We start from the raw sequence: 26,238 nt of genomic DNA, 5'->3' as shown, positions 1-26,238 counted from the left end.
CGCGTCACCGTGGCCGCCGCGGTGTTGGCCCCGCCCCTCCCCTCCGTCAACAACTGGATCCCAGCTATTTGTATTTTCATCGCTAGCCTGCTCACGGTGATTGACTGCGTTCGCTAAAAAAACGATCTGGATGGACATTTATTAATTTTCGTTTGCTCGAAACACACTCCATCGATAGCTTGTGCCGATGTGCAGCCAGTGCAAGCAAAAGGACCGACGGAGAGCGGAGAGATCGCCGTGTATACCGTCCTTTAGCCGCCTCTGAAACCAGCTAGCAGAGCTAACACTTGACTGGCGATAACGCTAGCTGGCCGGGTGACAGCTGGTCTGGTTAGCTACGTACCATAAACAGTAACGTAGCAAAGATTTACTCGCTCAAACAATGACTCGTCTCTGACATTGGTGAGTCTAATTAGTGTGTCCTTACTTAGTAACAGTGAGGCATTGCATGTCGTTTGTTTTTATGTGCTTCAGCGTTGCTTTACGAGCTAACAGTGACTAGCTAACCATCGGCTTGTTTGTAGCAGCAGCTGCACAGAGCCACGCCTGGGCCATTTAAATTAAGGCTTATTGGCTGTTAACGTTAGGTGTTACTTATACCAGTCGGCGTCAAATACCTTACAGTGTTCAGTTTTATCGTACTTAACATAATTTCACTGTTGTGGTTCACAGAGCAGACTGAGGCCCAGTTGGTTGTCACACTGGAGTAACCAGAACCCGTAACTAGCAAGGTGGGTCTCTGTCGACTCTACGGTGGTGCCATTGAAGATAAGCAGGTGAACACTAAGACAACTTGCCGATGCACCTGTTTGTGTAGCTTTGACCTGCCAGAGCTGCCAGTATGATGCCGGTAAGTGCACACAACCTCTGCTCTCCAAGTAAAAAAAAAAATCATGTATTATTTCAAGATCAGTGCCTTTACAGGTATTGATTGGACTGCCCACATTTGTACAAAATCAAACCTGGGTGTGTGCAAGGTAGAAACTGTCAGATGTCATCCTCTTCACAGGAGCAGCAAGTGGAGAATGTTTCTTTGAATGAGGCAAACATAACTTTGGGATTCGTTTGGGATTCTTCATTCACATGTGATTGTCATGTGGTTCCTTAGTATTAAATTATAAGAAAACCAGGAGTGCATGAGGGCCATTTGTGATTTTCTGACAACCCATGCCAAGTTACACACAAGTTGCAAGTTCACGCAAAATTGATATGTCAGTTTGCCTTTCCCACCGCCACTTCGCTAATAAGTGAGATCAGTTCCTAAATGCTTCACTTTATCTTCTATGACTTTTTCTATGGCATAATATTTCTGTGCCCAGAATCCATATATGCAGGATTTAAATTTTTCATGTTGATGGGCACAATGACTGAAACATAAGGTAAGGGAAACAACTTGATGAACAGGTACTGTGGTCTGTCTCATGTCTGCTTTTAGCACAGGGAATAGAATATGTTTTCACTATCAGGTTCACTATCAATACTGTATATTAGAATAGAACAGATTAACTTCATACCCTCTGCTGTCTTTATAATAACAATGAATTTGTGTTGAATAATGCTCAAACAAAATGATGGTTATATTTAAAGCAGTAGGTACAACTCTTTTCACTCTGTTGTTTTCCTGGTGTTATTGTTAAGACGCTCTGTGTAGCAAAGAATAGAACACCTGAATGGCAACACTGTTGGAGCAACGCTTTGTTGGAACTCCTTTTGTTACGTTTAGTGTTGAGAATTCAGCAGTAGACTGTCGGAAAAGTGATTGCAGCCATTTTGGCCTTCAGGGAGGGGAACACAAACTTAGATGCAGGATAAGTTTACAGCAGGTTCAGTTAGGTGTCATCATAAATGGAGATGATTCAGTCTCGGCCAGTTGTGTTTACAAGTGGTTGTGTGTTGGTTGAAAATACAGTGTCACAGTAACATTTTGTTTCTTTTGATTGAAATAGATTCACAAGCACAACTTCACAGAGTCTCATAAGTTTCCAGGAGTACAAAGCACTCACTAGTTACTTCCATCGAGTTCACAGGATCGACTGCGATGGTAGCCTTGGTGCATGTTTGTACCCTGTGGCACCAACAGGCTATCAGAGTCAAAGAGCCAGTCGAGCAGAGAGGCAGCCCCACACTCAGTTCTCGCGTGACTCCAGCAGCCAATGAGACCTTGGCAGATCTAGGTCTGTGTGGCTGCGTCGACTAATGCTCTGTTGTTAAGGGGAACTTTTGAGCTGAGTAGATTGTCAAGTGGCATTAATCTCACACAGTGGAGCTGGGCAGAGCGTGACTTACAGGAAAAGTAAACATTGCATCTTATTGTCGCTTTCTCATTTTTGGAGGTACACTTTAAAATGGCGCCAGCCAAGCCACCATAGTTGGCATGAAGCACTCGTTATTAAAAAGTAAAATGTCATAAATTTAATGGATGGAAATGGAAATATTGCTTTTAAGCCTTTTTCACAATCTCACTATGAACAGATGAAAAGAGTCAGTTATTGATTTATTTAACAACTCCTACCTCTTTCAGCTTCCTAGTTCTCTTTTTATCGTGGGTAAAATAAGTATCCTTCATAAATTAGACTTTCTTAATACCTTCCTCTAATGCACATTAGTCAGCTTTCAATCGAAGGGACACATTCTTTTTTAAACAGCTTGTTAAAGTCTTGTAGGGACCATTGTTTTGTCCTAGTCTTCTTGAGAGAAAAGCAAAGACTTTTCCAAATAAAAATGTTAAATATCAATAGAATTATTAGAGGCCTATAACTTCTAATAGACCTAGTCTGTAATAGCAATCTGCTATAGTTAAAATTGGGGTGTCTAGGTCTATAGCGGGAGAAGCGCCTCAGATTTGTAGTCCTGAAGCATCTTTTTGAAATGTCAAATATTTTGTGCTCAGTTAAAGGAAAAAAAAATTTTTTTTTATGTGTTGCTCATGCTATGCTTGTACAGGAAAAAATCAGCATTCCTAATTCAGCATTCAGACAGCCTGACTGGATGGAGGGTACAGTTTGTTTCACCATCGTTTCATCGTGCCATTTTTAGACAGATGGGCTCTGTTTGGCATATTTGGGCTGCATGAACTGTATATATTACACAAGATTTGCTGTTAGTCCAGGATGTAAAAGGCAACCTGCTCATGTCCCAGGGAATGGATTTAGCTATAATTAAATAATCTTTGTATCTGACCAGATGATTAAGTCATGCCTAATACTAGTGTCATGGTTTGCCTAGTTGCTTCAAAGTTTTGTGCTTGATTTTGGTTAAATTTATTTGACTTTCCTTTATTTTTTTGGTCACAATGTGAGCAGATACGTTTGTTAGTCCCTTTTATAAGTTTTGAGTTAAAGTTTGCACTCTCAGAAAAAAGTATTCCTCTAGTACTCCTCTGTCTTCTTTGTTGTGGCTTCTCTTTTGTGAATAAACGAGTGATGGGCTTGGTGAGAGGAAATGAATTGTCCTGCCTGAGATCATGGATCTTGGCCAGCCAAGCATCCTTCTCAGAAGTCAAATGATAAATGTCTCCAAATGATGCCCACGGTAGCATTATGCATCAGGCAAGAGAGACGCTATATGTTTCTAGTCATGTACAGCCGACATACCGTGTACAGATCCCTTTCTTGAATCTACACGATAGAGCTCTGACCTGCCTGCCAGTCACAGCTGTGGCCAAAGTACTCTCATTAGTAAGGAGTCGTTGGTGTTGCAGCCACCGGCGCATCCAAGGGACACTTTTCCAATAGAGGGGACTTGCTGGCAGTCACTCTCCACCCACACCCACCACACAGTGACTCCCCCTTTCACTCTCTCTCTTTCTCTGTTTGTTTCTCTCCAGCTCCCTCCCTCTCTCTCTCTCTCTCTCTCTCTCTCTCTCTCTCTCCCTCTCTCTCCCTCCCTCCCCTCCCTCCCTCCCCTCCCTCCCTGAATTACACATACAGCAAGTGTTTTTTCCTCCCAAGTCTCCTCTGCAGCACTTTTCTAATGCACGCACCGCTGTCGGCTTCAGAGGTCTGCTCGGGATGGCATAACAATTAAGTCTCATGCCTGCAAAAGCGGCAGTGCTATGATGAAGAGGTTTGTGACTATAGTGTTACGTGGCCTTGTTAGCCTCTCCAAGGAGAACCCCATTTGGGCAAAGGAGCACCACCGGCCACAAAAGAAGGAGATCAGGAGGAAACGGAGGGTGGTCAAGAAAGCCAAGAGCATGGGCAGACGGAACTTAGTGAGGGCGGTTCGTATTTCTCCGGTGGTCAGTGAGCTGTGCCACTGGAGTTTCTTTTTTCTTTTCTGCACTGTCACTCTTTGAATGTACATTCATTCACATAGTTTGGCAGTTTCTGTTGATGTGAAGGTATATTTGATAATGTTCTGTATTGGCTCTCTGCGACCATGTTCAATTAGGTGCAAATTTGCACCTCATCACACCTGATTGGTTGATTGTTTGTGCTGATTGACATTTTGTTTTCAAGGACATTTAGTAAGCAGGCCTGTGTTGTAGCAGGAAGAAAATAGGAAAGTAGGAGTGCACTTTATGACTGGCTGTTTATTTTTTTAGTTTATCTTTCTCATTATGTATGTTATCTCTTCCACTGACCATGATCGTAAAACATACATATAAAAAAACAATGCATAATATGCTATACATATATTTCCCCCAGAACAAATTCAAATCATGGCATCAGTCTTATCTGTATTCAAACTGATGTTGTTGCTGGTCTCATTGGGATGTTTTGTGTTCACTTTTTTTCCCCCTGCAGTGTTGTATCTTATTATGCAGCTGCTAGCACTCCAATATCCCTTGGGGATTAGCAAAGTAATTATCTATCAGTAAAATATGGACATAACTAGAATTCAGCATATTTACTGTTTTTTTTTTTTTGCTGTTAATGCTTTTTGTAGATCAGGCCCCAAAAATGACATCCATTAGCAGTCTATCTGGACATAGACAGAAGCCACATGAGCCCGTAGATGAATGATATGAATGGATGTCTGCAGGATTTGTGAAGGAAAGCGGCAGCATTGCCTGAAAATACAACATTTTCCTCGGCTTCAGTACCACTTCATCAGTCACTTTTGGAACTGGCCAAAATATAAGCTTTAAGAGTCATAGTCAGCTGAGTGGAAGTTGCAGAGGTTCCCAAGCACAAATGATCATACTGTTTCAATTATGCTGCTGCAGAAAATGTCAATGAATCATACAGTCGCATTATTATAAAGGATGACTCACTTTGTCTCGGACAAAGTCCAGGAGTAATAATCTATTGGGAGCTCAGTGACTGAAGCTAGATTATATATGACAGTGGCATAGCACTGGCAATTATTGTAGCACTACAAATGCACCCAGAGGCCACATGTACGGTGACACACTTCACTGCTTTGCATTGACGTGCCTTCTAAATTATGTGCGTGTAAAATATTGCAGGTTATACTTTTAATATTTGTTTCCCATCAAGTAGAATAAGTTGATTTGACAGCATCATTGTCTCCCTGAAAAACTGATGACCCCTGGAAACACTGAGTCATTCTACAAACACTGTACATAGACATTCGGGGGATATTAGGGGCCCTTTTGCAGGTGTTTCTTATTTATTGCAATTTTTCAATGATTTAGTTTGACACTTAAGAGTATAGTTCAACATTGTGAGCCATTTGTAAACAAAGTGGTGTATTTTTTGGTCTAGATGGCAAGAATAGGATAAGAGAGCCATTACATAGTGTAAGTAATGTTTAATTTAAGTCTCAATTACGTAGATGATTACATTGAAGTTCTTTTGGCTCCGAGTCCTCCCTGTAATGTCGTGTTCAGCCAGTGAAGCATTTAGAAGAAATGGGAAAAGTTGAGCAGGTTAAAAGCAAGCTACTGAAATATAGAGAATCCAGATTCCCCTTTACTCCTCTGTTTACTGACACATGCATGAACTCACATTCATCTTGCACAAAGGCCCTTATAAACTGTCTTTTCAAACACAGCTCATATTTTTACTTCATTTTGAACACCCTCCCAAGTGCTTGGCTTTGTTTTTGGTGTTTTCTCCTCTTCGATCCTCTGCACTTTATTCTGTGAGCTCTTCGGAGTCCTGTTTTCCTGTAGTGACACTACACTGTCACATGAAACAGGAAGGCACACCTCAACCACCTGGAGCGCTTTGTGCCACAGAAAACAATGAAAATCTGGCTGCCACCGCAGAAGGAAAAACATCGTGTTGATTTACCGTAACACTGAATGTAGAAGAATCTATTCAGATTTATCTATCTGGCTCGTTCTCACTTTCCCACAAACCAAATTACATGAAAAAACATAAAAGTTTAACTCAACTGGTATAAACAAGGGAGATAGAAAATCTCATTATATTTGTAAAACAGAATATCTTTGATCATTACATTTAAAACCAAAATTCAAAGTGGATCAGCATTTTTTTTTATGACTCACAGTATTAAATAAAGTATTAAGCCCAGTGAGTCAGTGCTCTGCCATGACTCAATCTTCTTAGATATGTTTATATCAGCTTGGACCATCTGGATTTTTGGATTTTTTTTTCTTCCCTTCCTCCAGCTTTTCTCCTCCTTTTGGAGTAACTCTGGGTATATTTGTGTGAGTGTATTGCTTTGAGATTACCACAAATTATTTACCAACCAGACAGATGAAATGCACGTAGAATATATGTTCATATTTGCTGATAAAGAAAATGTACATAAAATAATGCAACAAAAATGATTTTTTAATTTATTCATATTAAATATTTAAAATGTCAAAAACATCCCCATGAAAAGTTACGTGATTCCAAATGCACATCTTCAAATTGCTTATTTTGAAAACAGACACCAAATCCTTCAGTTTGCAGTCGTATAACAAAAATGTTTTTCTTTTGTAGAAGCTACAGTCCCTGAGATTAACTGGTTAACACAATTGTCTACTCGTTGCTGCAGCTAACTTACCCTCCAATGAAAATCAAGTTTTTAACCTTGTTAATATGTCTGTAAGGTGTTTTTATATGATACAAGACATCATGGAAAACCATGTTAAACAAAATATTAATCAGCAGAATATGCATACATACTTTAAAATGTATCTGGAGGGAATCTTTAATTTCCTGAGTTTGCCAGACTATTAAATTACACTCTTAGCTATTGTTAGGTTAATTAAAAAGAAGGATTTCTGTACTAGTCACTATATTCATGTTGGCCAAAGATGGTCTGTTCTTAAAAGAAGGTGCTCCGCTCTGTATCATTTCAGTGATACAGAGATTTATGATTATTCGTACAAACCTATCATGTTTACTACATCCCAATATTGGTGAAGTAAATAGATAAATAAAACAATAAATGGATATCTCCTCATCTGTTACTGGATATTCTGTCCGTCTGTTGGTTGGTTGATTGATCGATCAGTCATTTAAGCCCTTGTATTCGAGCAAAGGACGCAAACTATGCAGGCACTGCCGTGTGGACTAGTCCAAAGGTCAAATGCATGTTACAGCCACATTGTATGGTCACATTATTAGCTGGCTGAGGATGTTTGGACTGGTATTACTGGTTGTACAGCCAGTGCAGGAAGTAGCATTTGAAGCTCATGGAACTTCAGTTCTTTCTTACAAGATGCTCTATGAAGGATGAAGTTTACTGTAGTCTTCATCCTGTCCTCCATAGACTGCCACCAGGCTTTTACATTTAGCAGCATGCGTTTAGGAGCCCATACATGGGATAGGATTTAGGATAGATTTGCAGTTTCCTCATATTTCCACAGAGTAAACAAGTCTTGAAGGTTATTTGTTGGGAACTGAGAGAGGACTGTATACTCCCTGCTTTTACTGTTATGGGAGTACAGAAAGAAGCATGTGAGGGCTTGCATTGCTATGTCTTACCTCACTGTGTATGTTCAATGCTATGGCAGGCCTTAGTCACAGGAAACAGAAATGTGGCAGGCACAGGCATGAGCCCACCAGCAGCTCGAGCAAACAGACGAGGCTGGTGGACAGCAAAATGTAGTGTCAGCATGGCAGGCTTTGTACTTTACAAGAATGGTTAAAGCATTTCTTTATATTCCATAAATCTTTAAATTTTTATACAGAATATCAAAATCTTTATTTCTGCTAATAACATCTGCCCCTTTGTTTTTATGTTCTTATGATTTTATTAATATAATGTAAAAATTTTATGTTCCTTTTATGTTGTTACATTACATCAAATCCTTTTTTTCTTTGCTATATTTTATTTAGTGTTATTGGGATCAGTGATCATCTTTTTATTCCTCTTTCAGATGATATTGACGGTGTACCTCAGCGATGGGGAACAGGCTGTGACTGAGGTGCCCATCACCCCTGAGACAACGTGCCGCGATGTCGTCGAGTTCTGCAAAGAGCCCGGCGAGAGCGGCTGCCACCTGGCTGAGGTCTGGAGGGGCAACGGTAAGGACTGGATGAAGCTGTGCTGCTTGTCATGGAACCGTTTTTTTTTTTTTTTTTTCTGCAGCAGTGCACAAAATTACCAAAAATCTCAGGATGGCGAGGGCTTTTTTTAGCACTCAGTGCCCTGCCATGTTATAGAGAAAGAACAGAGGGTGTCACAAGTCATGCATGAAGGTGAAGTAACCTGAAATTCCATTATGAAGCTTGACACTTCACTTACATACGAATTTTATGAAGCGGTAGCCTATAGCTTTCCTCATTAATGCAAAAACAGGCACTCTATTTAAGAAAATTCAAGTGCACAACAGGGGTATGTAGGACTATCTGAGAGGAGGAAAATCAGTGAGAAGCCATTAATAATAATACTGGTAAGAATAATGATAATAAACTTAATTTATGTAGAAAATTCATTCATGAAATGCAACACAAAGTGCTTAACATACTGATAAAGCAATAAAAACAAGGAAAATAAAACAAAATAAAATCACCAGGATGAGATAAGAAATAAGTTAAAATAAGGCATATTAACAAAAATACATTTTCCAACTAGTTACCAGACGAGAATAATTCATTGAAAGTACAAATCTGTTAGTCAGAGAAGGGTTACATGCCAGTACAGTCTACAGCACTGTCACAACAGATTCCACACGGTCCAAACGATTTGGTCCCATCACCATCGTCGTGCTGACACGCCCGGTGTTATCAGCGTTTTTTGCTGAGGGGCCACTCCTCTGTTGAAAACAACATCCCTGCCAAGGGCTTTATTAACCCACGTTATGCAATCGCGTTCGGCTGGTGCCTGACAATGCAGCTGTCAGCCCCCGAAACCTCCTAAAACCTCTCAGTCTTTGTCTCAGTCTCTTTGTCTCTCTGTCTCTCTGTGCCCACAGCGTGCCGTGCTGTCCTCTTGAAATGTGCACTTTTTTTTTTTCTTTTAGAGCTGATAGTCATCCATCAATCTCAGAAGAGCCAGTCTTCCTAGGGATGTCACTGCTTGATTTAATTTTGGAAACCTTATCCAAAAAGTCATACACACAAACAGATGGTAGCATAAATTGGCTCAGATAAATATTCTAATCCAAGTCCAATGTTTTGTGATGCTCTTTACCAGATAATAGACAGCAAAATGCACACAAGCACACACACACACTTCCCCTTTACTGCTTGCTGTTGGGTTTACATTGGCCTGCAGAGAGAGAGGCACCTCTGCTGTGGGTTAGTTAACTTTACAAAGGCAACAAGGTCAAACAAATCGATCGCAGACATCATCTTCGAAAGGTTGTGTCAAACTGTATTCAGCTCACAAACTTCAAGCGTGATACTGTATGTGGTACAAAGACAGACACACAAATTGGAGCAAAAATGAAAGTCTTGAATAGAACAGAGATCAGGAAACTTTTTTACTGCAGCATTACCACAGTAAAATTATTATTTTTCATCCTTTTGTTCACTGTGCTTTTAACTTTACACACCGACTTTCCATTCGACTTATTGACAATGATCCTCAAAACTTATCAGTCCGTTCCCCTTATCCTTAACTCTCCTGTCTCTGCAGAGCGAGCGATCCCCTTCGAGCATATGATGTACGAGCATCTGCAGAAATGGGGGCCTCGGAAACAAGAGGTCAAGTTCTTCCTCCGGCATGAAGATTCACCAACTGAGAGCAGCGATCAAGGTGCGTACTGTCCCGGCGTCCTCTGGCTGGAGGTTTCTTTTATAGCTCTGTAGTCTCTCCCTGAAGGAGTGTTGAGGGTGGAGTCAGGGATTTACTAACACCTTTTTGTCAAAGGCTGCTCAGCTACCGATGTGTTTCTCTTTCTCCTTTTCTCATCCTGGCATCTCTAGTCTTTTGGATTTTGGTGTTTTCACATTCCTGCTTTGCGTGCACAGTACTTTTTAGCATTATTGATTCACCTAACACACCAAAGATGGACACACTTAAGCAGCTCTTTGGTATCACCTTTCTTAAGTTGCGTTAAAATCAAATCATGTGTGGTCTTTGTTTTTTCTTTGAGCCAAGCTGTAACAGTACAGACACTCTGTAAACATAGTTTTTATGTGGTATCCTTTTGTATTAAGAGTTTAAAAGGCTGACTAGGATGAAAAAGCAAAGCTTAATTGATGCTCGATGGGGCATGTCAGAGGAATAAATCATGGCCCCATTTTCACACACACACACACACACACACACACACACACACACACACACACACACACACACACACACACACACACCGCATTAACACAAATCTCTTGGCGTTTGTGTTTGGATGGAGTGTGGCCACATAAAAAGCCAGGTGTAAAATGCACCCAAGCTTAAAACCAATCACTGGAACCAGCTCTGCACAAGATCAGAGGACACATTCATTTTAGTTTGGATTTAACTGAATCAGTATATGTGTAGATGTATAGAGGAAATAAACGCAAAGTTCACTGGTGGCAGAGAAACAAAGTTGCTGTGAATTCAGAGCTTGACTGAGAAAGTACATTTTACATTTTTTACAACAAAGGTACCATCAAGATATCCAGTGATTTTCGTTTTTGGTTTTGAAAGAATTATAGCACAGGTGGCCAGTTTTCTGTCTTTTCCTGTGAAGTTTTAAATCATTTACTCTCATCTTTCCATCAAGTTTGAGTTCGGTGGCTTTAGTCAGCAGTGCTTGTCCCAGTTCTTAAATCCATCTGTCATGTGCAATCATGTCAGTGAATTTTCAAACCATTCCTGACAATGGCTGTTGTCTCTGAATCTGCTCTCGTGTGCGCACTCGTCTGCGCACACTTGTGTGTGCCTCTGCCGATGCCTGTGTTTGTGATGGCGACTGTTTCTTTTTGCAGGGAGTCAGCAGTCTCAGGATCAGACGAGTCGCAGAAGTGGAAACACTGGAGAGAAGCACAATGAGAACGGGGTGAGACTTAATTTGCATTAACTAAATGTTATTAAAATAGAAATGTGCTTGCAATAACTTCCTGCAATTTTGTGCCTCCTTCCGTGAACAGGAAGTAAATATAGTAGAATAAATATAGAACAGTGCATGTAAATATACACAGATATGTGACAAATGAAAGGAAAAACCAACTCAAAGTGTCTGAGGAAGCTTCAGTTCTCCTTGGCATTGATTCTGCAAGTCTCTGGACTCTACTGGAGGGATGAACCATCTTCCAGAAGATATTCCCGCATTTGACGTTTTGATGATGGTGATGGGGAGAGCTGTCTTAACATTTTTTGGTTTTTCATTGTACAGCACAATAATGACATTTAACTCCAGTCTCTGCTGTGAGGTTATATATATATATGATTCTGATAAGAAACCGGTGTTTTAGACAGATCCTGTTGTTAGAAGGCGGTTCCAGACAGTGTTTCCCTGTCAGGTGCACTCATTGTTGTGCATGTTCATCTGTGGCTTTGGGATGCGTGTGCTAAGAGATGTGAATGACTCCGATAAGAGCAGCCTCTGGCGTGGCATCCTTTCTCTGACCGACCATCTGTCCCAGATTTCACAATAGGAAAGTGTTGCAGTCAAGGAATCGTAACAAATTCAACCTTAAGGGTGGAGGGTGGAATCAAAGCACAGCCGTAGATGGAGGGCTTTTGGTTTTTGTTTTTAAAAAAGATTATAGCAGTGTAGCACAAGAGCAGCCAGAAGCCATTCCTTTCATTATCCTGAAAATCCACAACTTTTAACTCTTGTTTGTGTTGAGGTAGTACATATTTTTATGGATCTAGATCAGCTATCGATCCACTCTCCAAGCGACAGTCTCTGTGTAAATGCCTGCAGCATTATACTACTAACCTATAAAACCCACACCATGCCATGACAAGCATAAAACATCTACTTTAACATCACCATTTGTTCAGTCAAAGAGGAAAGAAGTATCAGCTGCACGGATGGCTGCTCTTAACCTCCCAAGTGCCGAGGCTTATTTGTGTCCGAGTTTCTTCCTAATATCTGATTATACCAGTCGGCCTGCTGGATGATATAACAGGCCCCTAAGAGGATCATTGCTTTGGCTTTTCCACGGGCTGCTGCCCAAACCCCAGGGGCTTTCTCTCCACCAAGCTGAGCTGATCATCCTCTGAGAGCGACGCTGCCTCGTAAAAGAGCAGAGGTGCCTCAAGGGAATTCTACAATGATCTCACGCATTTTGAATTTATATTTATTTTTCATAGATCACAATTTTACCTTCCATAACTGATGATGACAGCTTTTTGGCACTACTGAAATCAGTGATGAAAATAATCTTTAGGTGCAGCTGCCTGCCTAGTTGGGTGTTTCTCCAGCTCCCTCTTCATCACGGTCTGAGGGTGTGTCTGTCTGTTTCTCCCTCTGCTGCATTTGAGTGTGTGTGGGCTTATTTTTATATCTCAGTGGGGATTTAAACTTGAATACACACTAACCCATGGGGACTCCTGTTGCTGTGTGGACAAAAATTGAGGTCCCCACGGGTAGGGACTGCTCTTTGAAGGTTAAGTCTTGGTTTTAGGGTTAGAGTTAAGACTAGGCATTTAGTTGTGATGGTTAAGGTTAGGGTAAGGGACTTGGGAATGAATTATGAGTTCCCTCCACAGTGATAGTGAAACAAGAATGTGTGTCTGGGGGTTAGGGTTAGGGTTAGTGTGTGTGTGTGTTTGCGTCAGTGGCTTCCCTCGCTCTCTCCATCTCAGTATGGGTTGAGTCACCCTGGACATTCTTATATCTAAATGCCGTAACAAATGCCAGGTAGGAAAACACCGTCTGAGCCACACGGGCAAAGCTGCCGATGTTGTGCTGAGTATCTTCCGAGATGAGATGATGTATGAGATGTACACTGCTGTTGCCTGACTTCACAGTGTCATACAAGGCGAATTATTCCCAAAAAGAAGCATGTTTTATTAAAACAAGATGAGTCACAGAACTGTCTGCCTCGTCTAATCCAGCAAGAACAGCGCAAACAGTATTTTTGCCTTTTCCATGTCATGTTTATTTCACCTGGACCTTGTTCTTAAGTCACCTGCTTTTTACCCACATGTTTAGGATCATATCAAACATGCACCCAACGTAGCATACACTCAAACAAATATAACTCTATTTCTCACGTCGGCATCCTTTCTATGACTCTTACTAACGGCATCATGTTTGAAAAATGCCGTATACAAACCACTGTTCTACATTTTTCAGTGTTATTGGGGAAAAAAACACCATGACATTTCCTGTGTCGTCTCCTCTCTCTTCCCTCTTTGAACACACTTCCTAAAGGCAAAGCCTGGGAGCGCTTCAGTATTCGCTGCTCTCTCGGTATGCTGTTTTATTGAAGAGTAGTCTGCCGGTGTGTTGACTGAAGCAGCTGCTTTTAGGAAATTCCGAAGTCTGTAGGATGATAGTTTGAGGGAAACAGAATTGAAAGTGACAGCTAGTCTTCCTTTATCCTGTGAGCTCATGAACAATACATGGTTGCTGATTTCTGTCTCGAGAGAATTTCATCTAAACTGTTTGTGGAGGTGAACCTTTTTTTTTTTTTATATCTATTATTAGTATAACGAATTTATTGTTACTTCTATGTGTTGCTGTCTTTGCTTTAGTTTGGTGTAAACTGTATAAACCCTACACCTTATAGGTTTGTTGGTTGTGCATAGTTTTTGTTTCGTTACTATTAGAGGTGTAATGTCTAGTTGATTAATCAATTAACTGATTAATAGGAAAGTAAATGTCAAAGTAAACATAACATTCCCTTCTTCACCTTCACAGTTGTGATGCTGGTTTTCTGTCTCTTCTGTGATAGTAAACTGAATATCTTCAGCTTCTGGACTATTGGTCAGACCATACAAAAAAAAATCAAATTGAGCTTTAGAAAACTGTGGTGGAGTACAGGTTGATTTTGGTTATTTTTCCCAATTTTCTCTTATCTTTATTTTGTAATTATCTTCTGGTAATTCTTTGCGGCTGCGTAATGCAGCGACCTTTGCCTGGCGATAACTTCACTATAACCGCTCAGTATTCTCTTCCCGACACGATGTGATATTAAGCCTATGCCATGTGTATAAACACCAAATGACACATTACCCTCAGAGCTTCACGCTAACGTAGTCTCAACGTAATTAATGTCCCATCATAATAATATTTGGAGCCTTGTTGTGGAGGATGAAGAGCTCGACTCTCGCTGCCGTTAAGTTTCCCGTTGTTTGACCCTCTGGCATCAGACATGTTTCAAAATCATTTCTGCAAATGGCTTTTTGCATAACTCATTTCTTTGTACTTTGTTTTTGTTTTATTCTTATGCAACATTTTCAGCTTATGTAACTTCTTATGCAGGATGTATTTTGCTGGTCTCACTGTCTTGTATATTAATCTTAATAGTTCTACCATAATAAAAAATAACATCAGTATTGGGAACATACATGGAATACAAAGATTCCTGACACTGCATGGGCTCTCAGTGTTGAGTTTTCCAAACTACCATTTATATGTTTTAAGTATTGCTGATGAAAACTGAACTATTCACCTTTTATCTTTGACTCAGAGCCACAAAATGCTGTTTTGGCTGGAGAACGAGTCATGTATCCTTACGTCATCGTACTCATAGCAGCAGGGCAAAAAATAAATAAATAAACAAATAAAATGTCAAACATCTTCTAATGTGAGGAAGATGAGGTGTGTTTGTCGTTACTAATTAAAACTAATGTTTAAAAGAAAAGATCAAGTACACCCTCAATCTTGGAAAATGTTTAGAAATCTTTACTTACCATCCTCCTCGGTTTGTAGCAGTCAGATGCCAGTATACAGACACTTCTCAGATTTTAGAGATTTTAATTTTTTGACCTCTTCTTGTGTGTGTATTTGTGTGTGTGTGTGTGTGTGTGTGTGTGTGTGTGTGTGTCTGTGTCTGTGTCTGTGTCTGTGTCTGTGTGTGTGTGTGTGTGTGTGTGTGTGTGTGTGTGTAGGTGGGGAATCAGCGTGTGGAGCTCACGCTGTCAGAGCTGCAGGAGATGGCCACGCGGCAGCAGCAGCAAATCGAGGCTCAGCAGCAGATGCTTGTTGCAAAGGTAACGTCCTGTCTTTTGTCTTATTATAAATCCTTTCCCCTGGATATGTTAATTTTTTTTTTTTTTCATTCAAATCATGTTGCACTAATTTGGCATTTGTGGACAGCTGAACTGGTCTAATTAGGACTGGGAAACACGAGAAGAACATCAGATGAGGCAATCAGAGAGTCAAAAATTGTTGGATGAGAGACAGGGCGGAGCACACTTTGAAGCCCGATCAATCATAGCTTGCCATCTGTCATGTGTTGGATGATATGCTGTACATAGATGATGGGAAAGGTGCAGGTCGGTCTAATGTTGTGTCATGTAGTCTGATCTCTCAGACACAGACTGGGCATTAGTGCAGGTAAGTTCAGGACACAGCCTTGAGCCTTTCTGTCAGACACAACTCTGATCCAAAGAGTCTCATCATGACCTGAAACGTGGGGCAAACGGTTATGTAACAGCTGAGATGGGACGCCATATGAGTCACAGCGCTGGGATCGTCCAGTCGGTCAGAATTTATACTTCACCCATTAGAGGAACTCGTGCACACACTTCACAGTGCTAACTGAAGCATGCTAATTATTCAGCAATATTGAACATTATGTATTCTACCCTCCTCTGGCTAATTACAGCTCTGTGGTACCCACAAAAAGTAGATTTCTTCTTTGGCTGCAAACCTACACACTACCAGTCTACCTTGTCCAGCTCTGATTTTCCAGTACACTAACAGAGTCTGACCACTGCGCTGATCAGTCATGCAAGATGAAGCCCAACGAAGACCCAATGATAGAAGGACTATTTATTGCTTTTGTTGTCGCGTCTGAAAAGTAGGCCCCACTTGAAGCCCTGCAGTCATTTGGAAACCTGGGCCTGTCATTTCCTATTTTAAGACCTTAACTGGAGCAGTTCTCAGTTGGGTAGAGAGATGAAGTCATCTGACCCTTTCTTCAGCCTTTAGACAGTCTTGACACAGCACAGCATTTCACTCAGTGCATACAGTAGAAAGATTTAGCCTAGTTTTAGGCTATGTCCGTCGCAGAGATATACTGTAATCTTTGAGGTGGTGCTTCACTGGTTTTATATTCATGCAAATGTCATTTTTGACTTCCAAACACTTAAGCATTGAACAGATTAGAAAACATGAAATATTCAAAAGTATTTGTCTTGAGTATTTCTTTTCCAACTTGCAAAAGCAGGTATTATTTAGACTCCTTGCACTGTTGGATGCAGTTTGACGTCATTTTGTACCTTTTAAATCTCTGTCTCGGTCTCTGAAGGAACAACGTTTACGTTACCTGAAGCAGCAGGAGCGGCGTCAGCAGCAAACCGTTTCAGAGAGCGAGAAGCTGCAGAGGCTAAAGGAGCGCGTGGAGAGCCAGGAGGCAAAGCTCAAGAAGATTCGGGCGATGAGAGGCCAGGTGGACTACAGCAAGGTCATCAATGGCAACCTGTGTATGTATACCTACTTACAGTATATACATAAATTGATGTTATCAGTAATGAAAGAAAGCTTGAGCACACTTAAAGATGAAAACTTTGGATTAACATATTTTTACAGTCTCTCCCAGACTGTGAATCTATAAATATCTCAAACATATTCATATTCAGACACCTTGAAACCCAACTGTTTGTTAATTGGAAATTCAGATAACCCTGGTGTTAAGAATGTATCTGTTCTATAAACAGTTTTTACCTTTTCTGAATCATACTTTACAGAGTTTAAGGATTGGGAAAACAGCAGCATGGAGAGAAACATTTTTATAGACACAGTCATTGTCATGGTTGTATTTCTAACAAAATAGAGCCAACTAACCTGATCTTTTCAAAACAGGTACCCTACAGTGAGATTATGAGTGACCTGATGTGATTATTTGATTCCTCACATGCAGCTGTAGAGATTGAGCAAGTCAGCAGCCTGTTTCAGGAGAAGCAGGCAGAGTTACAGGCGGCTGTACTGAGGGTGGAGCAGCTCAGCCTGCAGCTGGAGGACCTGCGGAGGGGAAAGCTCAACGGCATACAGACCACCTTGGGTGGCCAAGTAACTGGCGCTGCAGCCTTAGAGCTCCGTAAACTCTACCAGGAGCTTCAGGTACTGCATAGCAGAAATAAATGCAGCATCTCGTGAATACCTTTATAGGTTCCACTCTGTTTACTTTACCCCTTTACTAGACTGACAGCAGTATCTATTGCTCTAGTGAATCTGTAAATGTGTTTGCGTCCTCGTTTATCATCCTCAGATTCGGAACAAGTTGAACCAGGAGCAAAGCAGCAAGCTGCAGCAGCAGAAGGAGCTTCTGAACAAGCGCAACATGGAAGTGACGCTCATGGACAAGCGCATCAGCGAGCTGAGGGAACGCCTCTACAAGAAAAAAGCTGAGGCACGTCAAAAAGAGAACCTCCCTGTAAGACTAGGAGCACTTAACACATTTCCTTCTAAGATTGTTTTGGTTGAAATGCTTCTGACAAAAGCGCCTGTCTCCTTAAGAACTCACTGCAGACACTCCAGCTGTTCAGCACAAAGTGAAAAATTAAAATTCTTGTGGTGTTTCAGGTCTTAGTGGAAACTTGTGGAGAGAGGTTTTGGCTCATGTCTCTGTACATGTTGATTGATTTCGCTTTCAACACTTCTAACTTTTCTGCCTCTCTCCTCTTACAGCTGAACAGAGCCAACGGGCCTCCCTCTCCCCAGCCAGCTCCTGGGACTCTGGGCCGTGTCGCTGCTGTTGGGCCGTACATCCAAGTCCCTGTACCGGGCCGACAGGAGGGAGGCTACACCATACCACCTGATCCACTGAAGCCTCAGACTCTGGGTGTCAATAATCAAGCCAACCATGGCCGCACCAAGTCAGGTTAGTTTTAGTTCCATAAAATGTTATTTACAGTGCTTTCTTTTCCTGAAGTCTAAGAAAGTGTGAAACACGAAAGTGTCTTTAGGATAAGGATAAGAATTAGGATAAGTTCTAATTGAAAATTTGAGTGAATTTCTTATCTTTTTTCCTCATGAAGAAAGTAAGAACATGAGCAGTAGAAAACGGCAGATGAGTAGAGAAGATAGTTCTTGCATTCAGTTACAGAGCAGCTTGGAGACGTGTAATCCCAGAGGCAGAAGTCTACACATCCACTACACATTTAACACATCTTGCATGAACACCTTGTGACTGAAATTCCCTCGTGGGCCCCAACTGTTACTCTGTTTCCTTCCTACCTGACTTCTCAGTGAATTCTCCGCCTGGACTTGATTTCTGTAATCTCTTTTTCCCACCTCTCTAACCTCACTCTCTTCCTGTGTTGTATAAACTGTGATTCCCTCCCTTTTTCTCTCCTCCTCTCATATGTCTATGCCGTCCTGTCTTTGTAATGTCTCTGTTTCACTGTGGGTGTGGGGTTGGGGGGGACAACTCTTCCTGGGGCAGACGGTGCGCGAAAGCCTCCCAGCCCTTGGAAGGTGTCTGATTTAGACATCGTTGTGGACCCGGTACCCCCGTCCCTTCCAGAATCACACCCAGGCCCTGGAGCCTCCACTGGCTCTGACGGCACATCCCGTGAGTGCACAGTGCTGTAAAAGCAGAGGGATGGCACTTTCTGAACCTTCTCTCTCGACCGTAGCACAGGATCCTCAGCATGCACTGGAGTTTTTACTCCGTATTACAACCGTATCTTATCATAGTCAGTCATATAAGTTGAATTAAATCTAAACAAATTGCTTATTTCCTGAATTGCCTGGGTATTTAAGTGCATAAAGACTGGGTTCTCTCCAGTAACACTATGAGCTTCTCAATCATCTATTGCTGTTTTCATATTCCACAAAACCAGCCATGTTTAAAAGCGATGGGGCTTTGATGATTTGCTCCACCAGTCTCAAACCAATTGAGGCTTAGATGCACAGCTCTGGAGGAGATGCGCATCTGTGCCTGGTAAACAATCACTGACTGACGGAAGCATCCCTGTTTGGTATCATTAAGCTCTCCTGCCTGTGCAGTATTGAGCCAGCTTTTTTTCTGAAGTGGAGAGAGATCATGTTGACATGTCATTTGGAGTGCTTCCTCTGTGGATGGGCTAATGACGTCAGAGTATTGGGCTGCCATCTCAAAACACTACGCTGCCATCTGCAGAAATTTTAGACTCTGAATTGCAGGTTGACATCACGCCTCGTACGAAAGACAGCGTCACTGGCAAAGCGCTGCCGATCCTGTGTTTGCTCGTATGCTTCTGAGAAGGTTCAATGAGTCGAGTGCCTCATAAGTTTACTCATGTAAAGAGGTCCAAAATATTTGGGCTTTGTTCTAATTTCATATCATTCCCAGTCTGTCTAACCTTCATGCCGCATTCTCACAACAACCAAGCTGTGAGAAGCACTTTTAGTTGTCAAACGCTTAACATGCACAAGGAGTTTTAACTTGTACATGTAAAAATGCCATTGGATTCATTGCTCTTAATAATCTGTGAAGATGCAGGTCAGTCTGTTTTCCTTTTAGACTCTGGTTAGTGTTGGTAAAACTGTTTCACTGCTGCTGTATTAATCTTTGGCGAGGCTGCATTCAAAGATGTTTTAAAGAAAAGGTTTCCCAGTGAACCAGACTAATGCAGACCGACTGCATGCTTGTTGATTATTTAAAGTTACCATACGTATTAAATAGAGTATTGTAAATCTAAAATGCTATAATTATCTTCTGACATTTTTGGGCATGTAACAAGTCGGTCACCACTTTATGATACAAACAAATTCCTTTCACATTGTACCACGCCTGTTGCTGTTGTTCCATTGTGTCTTCCCTTTTCTATCCACTTCCTTTTCACCCTATCCTTGCTGTCCAAAGATGCATTTTTTTCTGCATCTTTCTCGCACATATGTTTTTAAAAGTGATCAGTTTAATCTTGGCGACAAACAGCACCGACATTACTGGCAGTACTTAATGTACATCCCTGAATCTTCTACTAAATCACAATTTAGTTACTATTTTCCAAATGTGACTAAATAAAAACACTACATGAGCACACAGTAGCAAAATACTAATGCAAATACATTCATTGTCATCACTGCTGTGAAGTGAAGGCTCAGGATTTTTGTCCTATTGATCAACAATGCCTCTTGAAACCTTTAGTCCGCTGTGCTTTTGATAAAATAGGACAACTTCTGCAAATTCTTGTGCAGGAAATAAAGAAATGTTGTGATGTGCCAGATGTGTCTGGCAACATGGATCTTCAAGGGTATGCACATTTTGAGAAAGATTCGTAGCTGAACATAAATAGCAAACAGAGTAAATGGGAAAGATGTTTTAAGTAAAAAAATACATAAAGCCATTTCTCTGAAAGATTTAACTGCCATGACTTTGGCAGTGGAGGTAGTTTAAGTAATAAAGCTTTTTGCGGGAATTGTTGATTTTAAGAGAACTGGTTTGAATGTCTCTAAGGACAGTTTGAATGTCTCTAAATGTGGTTAATAGGATAGGCTTCTCAAAATCCTGAACCCTCCATTTAATACCAATCCTAGGTCAAAATGGTACATATACACACACAGTGTGTATAAAATGTTCAACATGCAGATGTTCTCGTACCATCGCCACTGGTCCACTGTATGTGGTTAATTAGACACTTTTCTAATATTAAGAAAACAATGCCATTTAGACCTAGCTCTGGTGGGCATGCTTTGTCACTACCTTGAGTTTGTCACATCACCTGAGTCACTGGGTATAGTCTTTTTTTTTTTTTTTTTTTTTTTTAATCTCTTTTGCAACACACTTACTCTGTCCTGTTTGTGATGTAGCTAATGACACCGCTTGGCCTCCTGCTGGCAAGAGCAACACAACACTAAAGCCTCCTGAGAGAAGAGACTCAGGGACTGATACCCAGGGCAAGAGCCCTCCCTCAGGCTCCCCCGTCGCTCCAAGTGCGGAAAAGGTTAGTTGTCTTTCTTTTTATCATACCTAGTAATGTCTACATGGATGTTTGTCTTCTTCTGTAGCTATTAGTAATGTCACATCCATAAGAAATGTTTTATGTTTGAGATTAAATATAACCTTAAGGCAAGAATTCAGGTCTGAGATGTAATTTCTCTGTCCAAAATCCAGTTTTCAGTGGTGGATATTTGTGTGGTTTCACACTTCACAGGTGCTAGACTCCAAAATGGCTGTCTCTTCCCCTGCCATATCCAAGCCACAGCCACCTCCCTATGGCTCCCACCTCACTTCTGCAAACTCAGCCAGCTCCTTGGAGCGCCGCAAGGATGCACCTCCTCCTCCTCGCCCACTCCCAAACCCGCCAGCTCCTGCTTGGCCCCGCACCCCGCCCTCCACGGGCTCGTCCTCCCAGCAGATCCAGCAGCGTATCTCAGTTCCACCGAGCCCCACCTTCCAGCCTAATGCACCGCTTTTCCCTCCTGGGCTCAGCGAGCGACTCGATCCACCGCCAGCTGTGGCAGTACGCCCCTTCATCCCAGACAGAGGATCACGGCCTCAGTCGCCCCGTAAAGGTCCACCTACCATGAACTCCAGCTCCATCTATCACATGTACCTCCAGCAGGCAGCGCCAAAGAGCCAGCCACTCAAGCCTGCCCTCAAAGCAGGTAAGAGCTGTGTTTGAAGAGATGGTCCCATATGTGAGTTCAGACTGTAAAATTCCAATAGAGAAAATGTGTTTTCATCATTAATCTTCCATATTGTGACATAGTTTGTCCTAATCTTTTAGTGTGATTAATCTTTTTACATCAAGCATCAAGAAAACATGTCCAACATTAGCTTGTTGCAGCCTCAGATGTGAGGATATCCTGCTTTTTTCTGATTCAGAATCTTTAGATTTTGGACTGTTAATCAGACAAAACAAAACATTTTCAGGTCAGCTTGGGCTCTGGAAAATGGTGATGGGCAGTTTTTACTTTGTCGGCGTATTAGACCACAGACTTCCTGACTGCAGCCCAAATGTCAGTGCCCTTAAATTTAATTCCACACTTTCTCCTTGTCTCTAGTATACGGGAAGCCTGTTCTTCCCTCCAGCTCCACACCCCCCTCGCCACTGCCTTTCGTCCAGGCAGGAGGGGCCTTCCCATTGCTCCAAGGCCAACCCAGCGGTGAGGACACTCTGGACGGAGAGCTTGATGATCACGAGGGCTTCCAGCACCTGGAGCCCTCAGCGCCTCCTCCCAGTGTTGAGAACATCCCACGACCACTCAGTCCTACTAAGCTAACACCCATGGTACACTCCCCGCTGCGCTACCAAAGTGACGCTGATCTTGAGGTGCTCCGTAAAAAGCTGGCCAACGCTCCGAGACCCCTCAAGAAGCGCAGCTCCATCACAGAACCAGAGGGCCCCAGTGGACCCAACATCCAGAAACTGCTCTACCAGAGATTCAACACTCTAGCAGGAGGCATAGAGGGAAATGGAGTCAGTGCATCAGGAGGTGGCAGCGGTGCAGGTAATGGAACTCCATTTTATCAGCCAGCTAATCCTCCTGGATACCTGGGAGGTGACTCAGTGGCTGATACAGACAATGGCAACCTCCTCTCTGAGACGCCGCTACCCGCCACCACCAGGGGCAGAGGAGCAGGGCTCTGAGGCTCCACCTCCATCTACTGACGCTAATGACAACGAGCCACTGCCCTCGCCTCCAGAAGGGCCGGGTGATCCTGCTGAAGCTGAGGGGCCAGAGGACAACAATAACAACAATGTGGGAAGCTCTGAGGCATCGCTGCCCAGCCCTGTGCCTGAGGTCACCACTCCAGAGGAGAGCGGCACGGTGGTCACACAGCCCCTGGTGAGAAACACATATACACAGACTTAATGTATTATTGCATTTAAAGAGTAAATAAAGTTGAAACTCATGCTTCCCTCTCTCCTTTATTACAGGAAAAACGCACAAACCTGAAGAAGCCAAACTCTGAGCGCACTGGTCATGGCTTCAGAGTGAAGTTCAACCCTCTGGCCCTCCTGCTGGATGCCTCACTGGAGGGAGAGTTTGACCTCGTCCAGAGGATCATCTATGAGGTATGTTGTGACTTCCATTTAGGTTAATTTATGTGTATTTGCATGTAGGATACACACTTATCTTTTCATCTTCTTTTTTCCAGGTGGAGAACCCAAGCACTCCCAACGATGAGGGCATCACACCCCTGCACAATGCAGTGTGTGCGGGGCATCACCACATAGTCAAGTTCCTGTTGGATTTTGGCGTGAACGTCAATGCTGCAGACAGCGATGGATGGTAAGTCAGAGGTCTCCAAACACAGGAGAACTGGATGATGACATAAAAACTGAAGAAATTTTAACTTTACATTATCTGAATTTGTTTTCCTGTTTGTGCTTACTTGAACAGGACTCCGCTCCACTGTGCCGCCTCCTGTAACAGTGTTCACCTCTGCAAGTTGTTGGTAGAGTCGGGAGCAGCCATCTTTGCCAGCACCATTAGTGATGTGGAGACTGCTGCAGATAAATGCGAGGAAATGGAAGATGGCTATATCCAGTGCTCCCAATTTCTATATGGTGAGGAAAAAAAAACACCAATCAGTCCAGGGCGTACAAATGTAATTCTAGAAGGACTAGTTCACTTCAAAATTAAAATTTTAAACTTGGTTGAAATTTGTACAAAAAACAAACATGTAGCAAATCAGCCCCTGTACTATAAGACAACTTGGCAACTACTACATCTTGGCATGAGAAAATACTTACTCTAACCACAAAGATATTGATTTGTCCAATCCAATCGTGATATTGACTGTCTGTTTTGGACTCTCTGGTGCAGGTGTTCAGGAGAAGTTGGGTGTGATGAACAAGGGGACAGTATACGCTCTGTGGGACTACAAAGCTCAGAACCCGGACGAGTTGTCGTTCAACGAGGGGGACGCCATCACCATTCTGCGACGACAGGACGACAGTGAAACAGAGTGGTGGTGGGCGCGAGTCGAAGACAGCGAGGGCTACGTGCCTCGCAACCTGCTGGGGGTAACAACAAAATAAGAAAAATAACTGCCATTTCGTTTTATTTACTGATTGGTTGTCTGAAGATTTGCTTGTACCAGCTTTAGGCTGAAAAGCAATGTATCATCTGGTTGAAAGTTTTAAGCCTGTTTTGCCTCATTGACCTGAGAAAATAATCAGCAACAACATTAGTGACAATATATGTAATAACAAACATTAGTCAGTGAAATTAGTTATGTTAAACATTTCTTCTCTTTCCGCTTGTTTCCCTTGTAGCTCTGTCCTAGGATCAAGCCTCGTCAGCGCTCCTTGGCGTAGTGTCTCACTCCGCTGACCTCTGGCTAACAGCTGGACTACAGACAAAACCAAGTGCAGAGAACAAAGGAGCCTGGTGCTCCATTTTCTCCCCCGTGGCCATAACCTCCCCTTTAGCCTTGTGCTTCTTACAAAATCCTTTTCTCTGAAGCAGTGGGCACTGAACTCTGACACACACATATTAACATCTGCACACACACAGACAGACAGACACACACACACACACACACACACAAATGAAACACAAGCACTCCAAATGCGAAAATCTCTTAAACCACTCCATCCTGACCCCTCCCCTCTACACCTATCAACCAAATGCTCTGTCATTTTCCCAACTTGATTTTACCCCAATTCAGTGTCAGCTCTGTATCAGACATCAACTTGAAGAATAAAACACTAACCCTTGTCTCAGTATTTATTAAAGTATTCACACTTCTTCAGCCATCTCCATCTTCCTAATGAGGTCTATGGTGGCATTGGTTTACATGACACTGTCTTTAAGGGTGAGACGTTGCTGATTTTTGTCAGTGAAATGTAAATCGAGTTATTGGACATTAAGTGTTTTTTTTTTTTAATACCAATTTGATCCCCTTGCACAAAGAAATACCAACACAGAAAAATGTGCTCAAGTGTTTGATTTTACTGTAGTCGAACCACCAAAGATAAATACATATTGAACTGTTTTAATTCAGTTACTCCCTAAGACCTTGCAGAATTGTTGAGGTGTGTGATAATCAAATGATTTGCTGCTATCAGTAATGATTAACAGCTCCCAGGAGTTGAGTTAAAGTTCTTCTAGATACTCAAATGGACCAGAAAATCAATTTTGTACAGGAAAAGAGAAAATGCCAAACTACACAGACCAGTCCTAACAAATCCAGTGTATTAAAGCAAAGATGAACATAGATCCACGGCTCACAAATTGTCATTATTCGCATCGCATTTCATGAACATCAGTGCAAGACATGTTTGTTTCCTCAGTGTCATCTGTTTGGAATCTGGATTCAGGACTATTGTGAATGTGTGGCAAGAACATGAATAAATTACAAGCGAGGCTTCAGACAGTAATCTGTTTTTTTCTGTAATATGAGATTTCAGGATGTGTAGAGCTGTTTGAATGAGCAGTCCAAACGTTTCCAAGGAGTTTATATTTTTAGTAATCTGATTGTTCTTGAAATGAGCAGGTCAAACTAATCAGCCAGAGCATTTTATGAGCTCAGTTTTTTGAAGGGGCGCACAAGGGATAATTTAAATGTCTCCAGTCTTTCAAAATTAAATTACCTGTGAAGGTGAACAACTCTTGACACTCACTCAGGCGCTCATTCAGAGAAAGACAATATGAAGGGATGAATTTTGCAAGGATGAAGAAAAAGGTGAGTATGGGATCATTTTAGTTGTCTTTTTACATTTAGGCCCTGTTCAGACTGCCTTTTTTTTTTTTTTTGCATATCCAGATTGTATCCAGACAACAACAACAAAAAAGCTGCCTCACCAGCGTAGCTATGCCTACTGCATTACCATGGCAACTCACGCAGAAAGGTTGGTGATGTCTGGACTCACAAATCTGATCTGATCACTTGCAAATAACAGTGCGGACAGACTGTCCTGAGGATCTGA

The 26,238-nt window shown here is 42.0% G+C and overlaps 1 protein-coding gene across 1 annotated transcript; it reads left to right on the top strand.

The window, feature by feature from the left end:
• The first annotated feature begins 52 nt into the window (after positions 1–52).
• On the top strand, positions 53–25,528 carry LOC121199678 (apoptosis-stimulating of p53 protein 1-like). The gene is given in 20 exon segments (XM_041064563.1): positions 53–402; positions 673–850; positions 8,249–8,396; positions 9,952–10,071; positions 11,232–11,302; positions 15,313–15,414; positions 16,677–16,851; positions 17,289–17,488; positions 17,637–17,777; positions 18,056–18,248; positions 18,813–18,941; positions 21,164–21,297; positions 21,508–21,961; positions 22,361–22,910; positions 22,912–23,146; positions 23,239–23,376; positions 23,460–23,593; positions 23,705–23,871; positions 24,131–24,330; positions 24,583–25,528. Coding segments are annotated over 19 exon segments (3,342 nt in total). The 5' UTR covers positions 53–402; positions 673–841; the 3' UTR covers positions 24,625–25,528.
• The last annotated feature ends 710 nt before the right edge of the window (positions 25,529–26,238 follow it).

Source organism: Toxotes jaculatrix, chromosome 19, assembly GCF_017976425.1.
Source record: "Toxotes jaculatrix isolate fToxJac2 chromosome 19, fToxJac2.pri, whole genome shotgun sequence".
NCBI classification, from domain to species: Eukaryota; Metazoa; Chordata; class Actinopteri; family Toxotidae; genus Toxotes; species Toxotes jaculatrix.
Note: the sequence above shows the minus strand (reverse complement) of the source record. Positions and strands in the feature narration are given on the sequence as shown.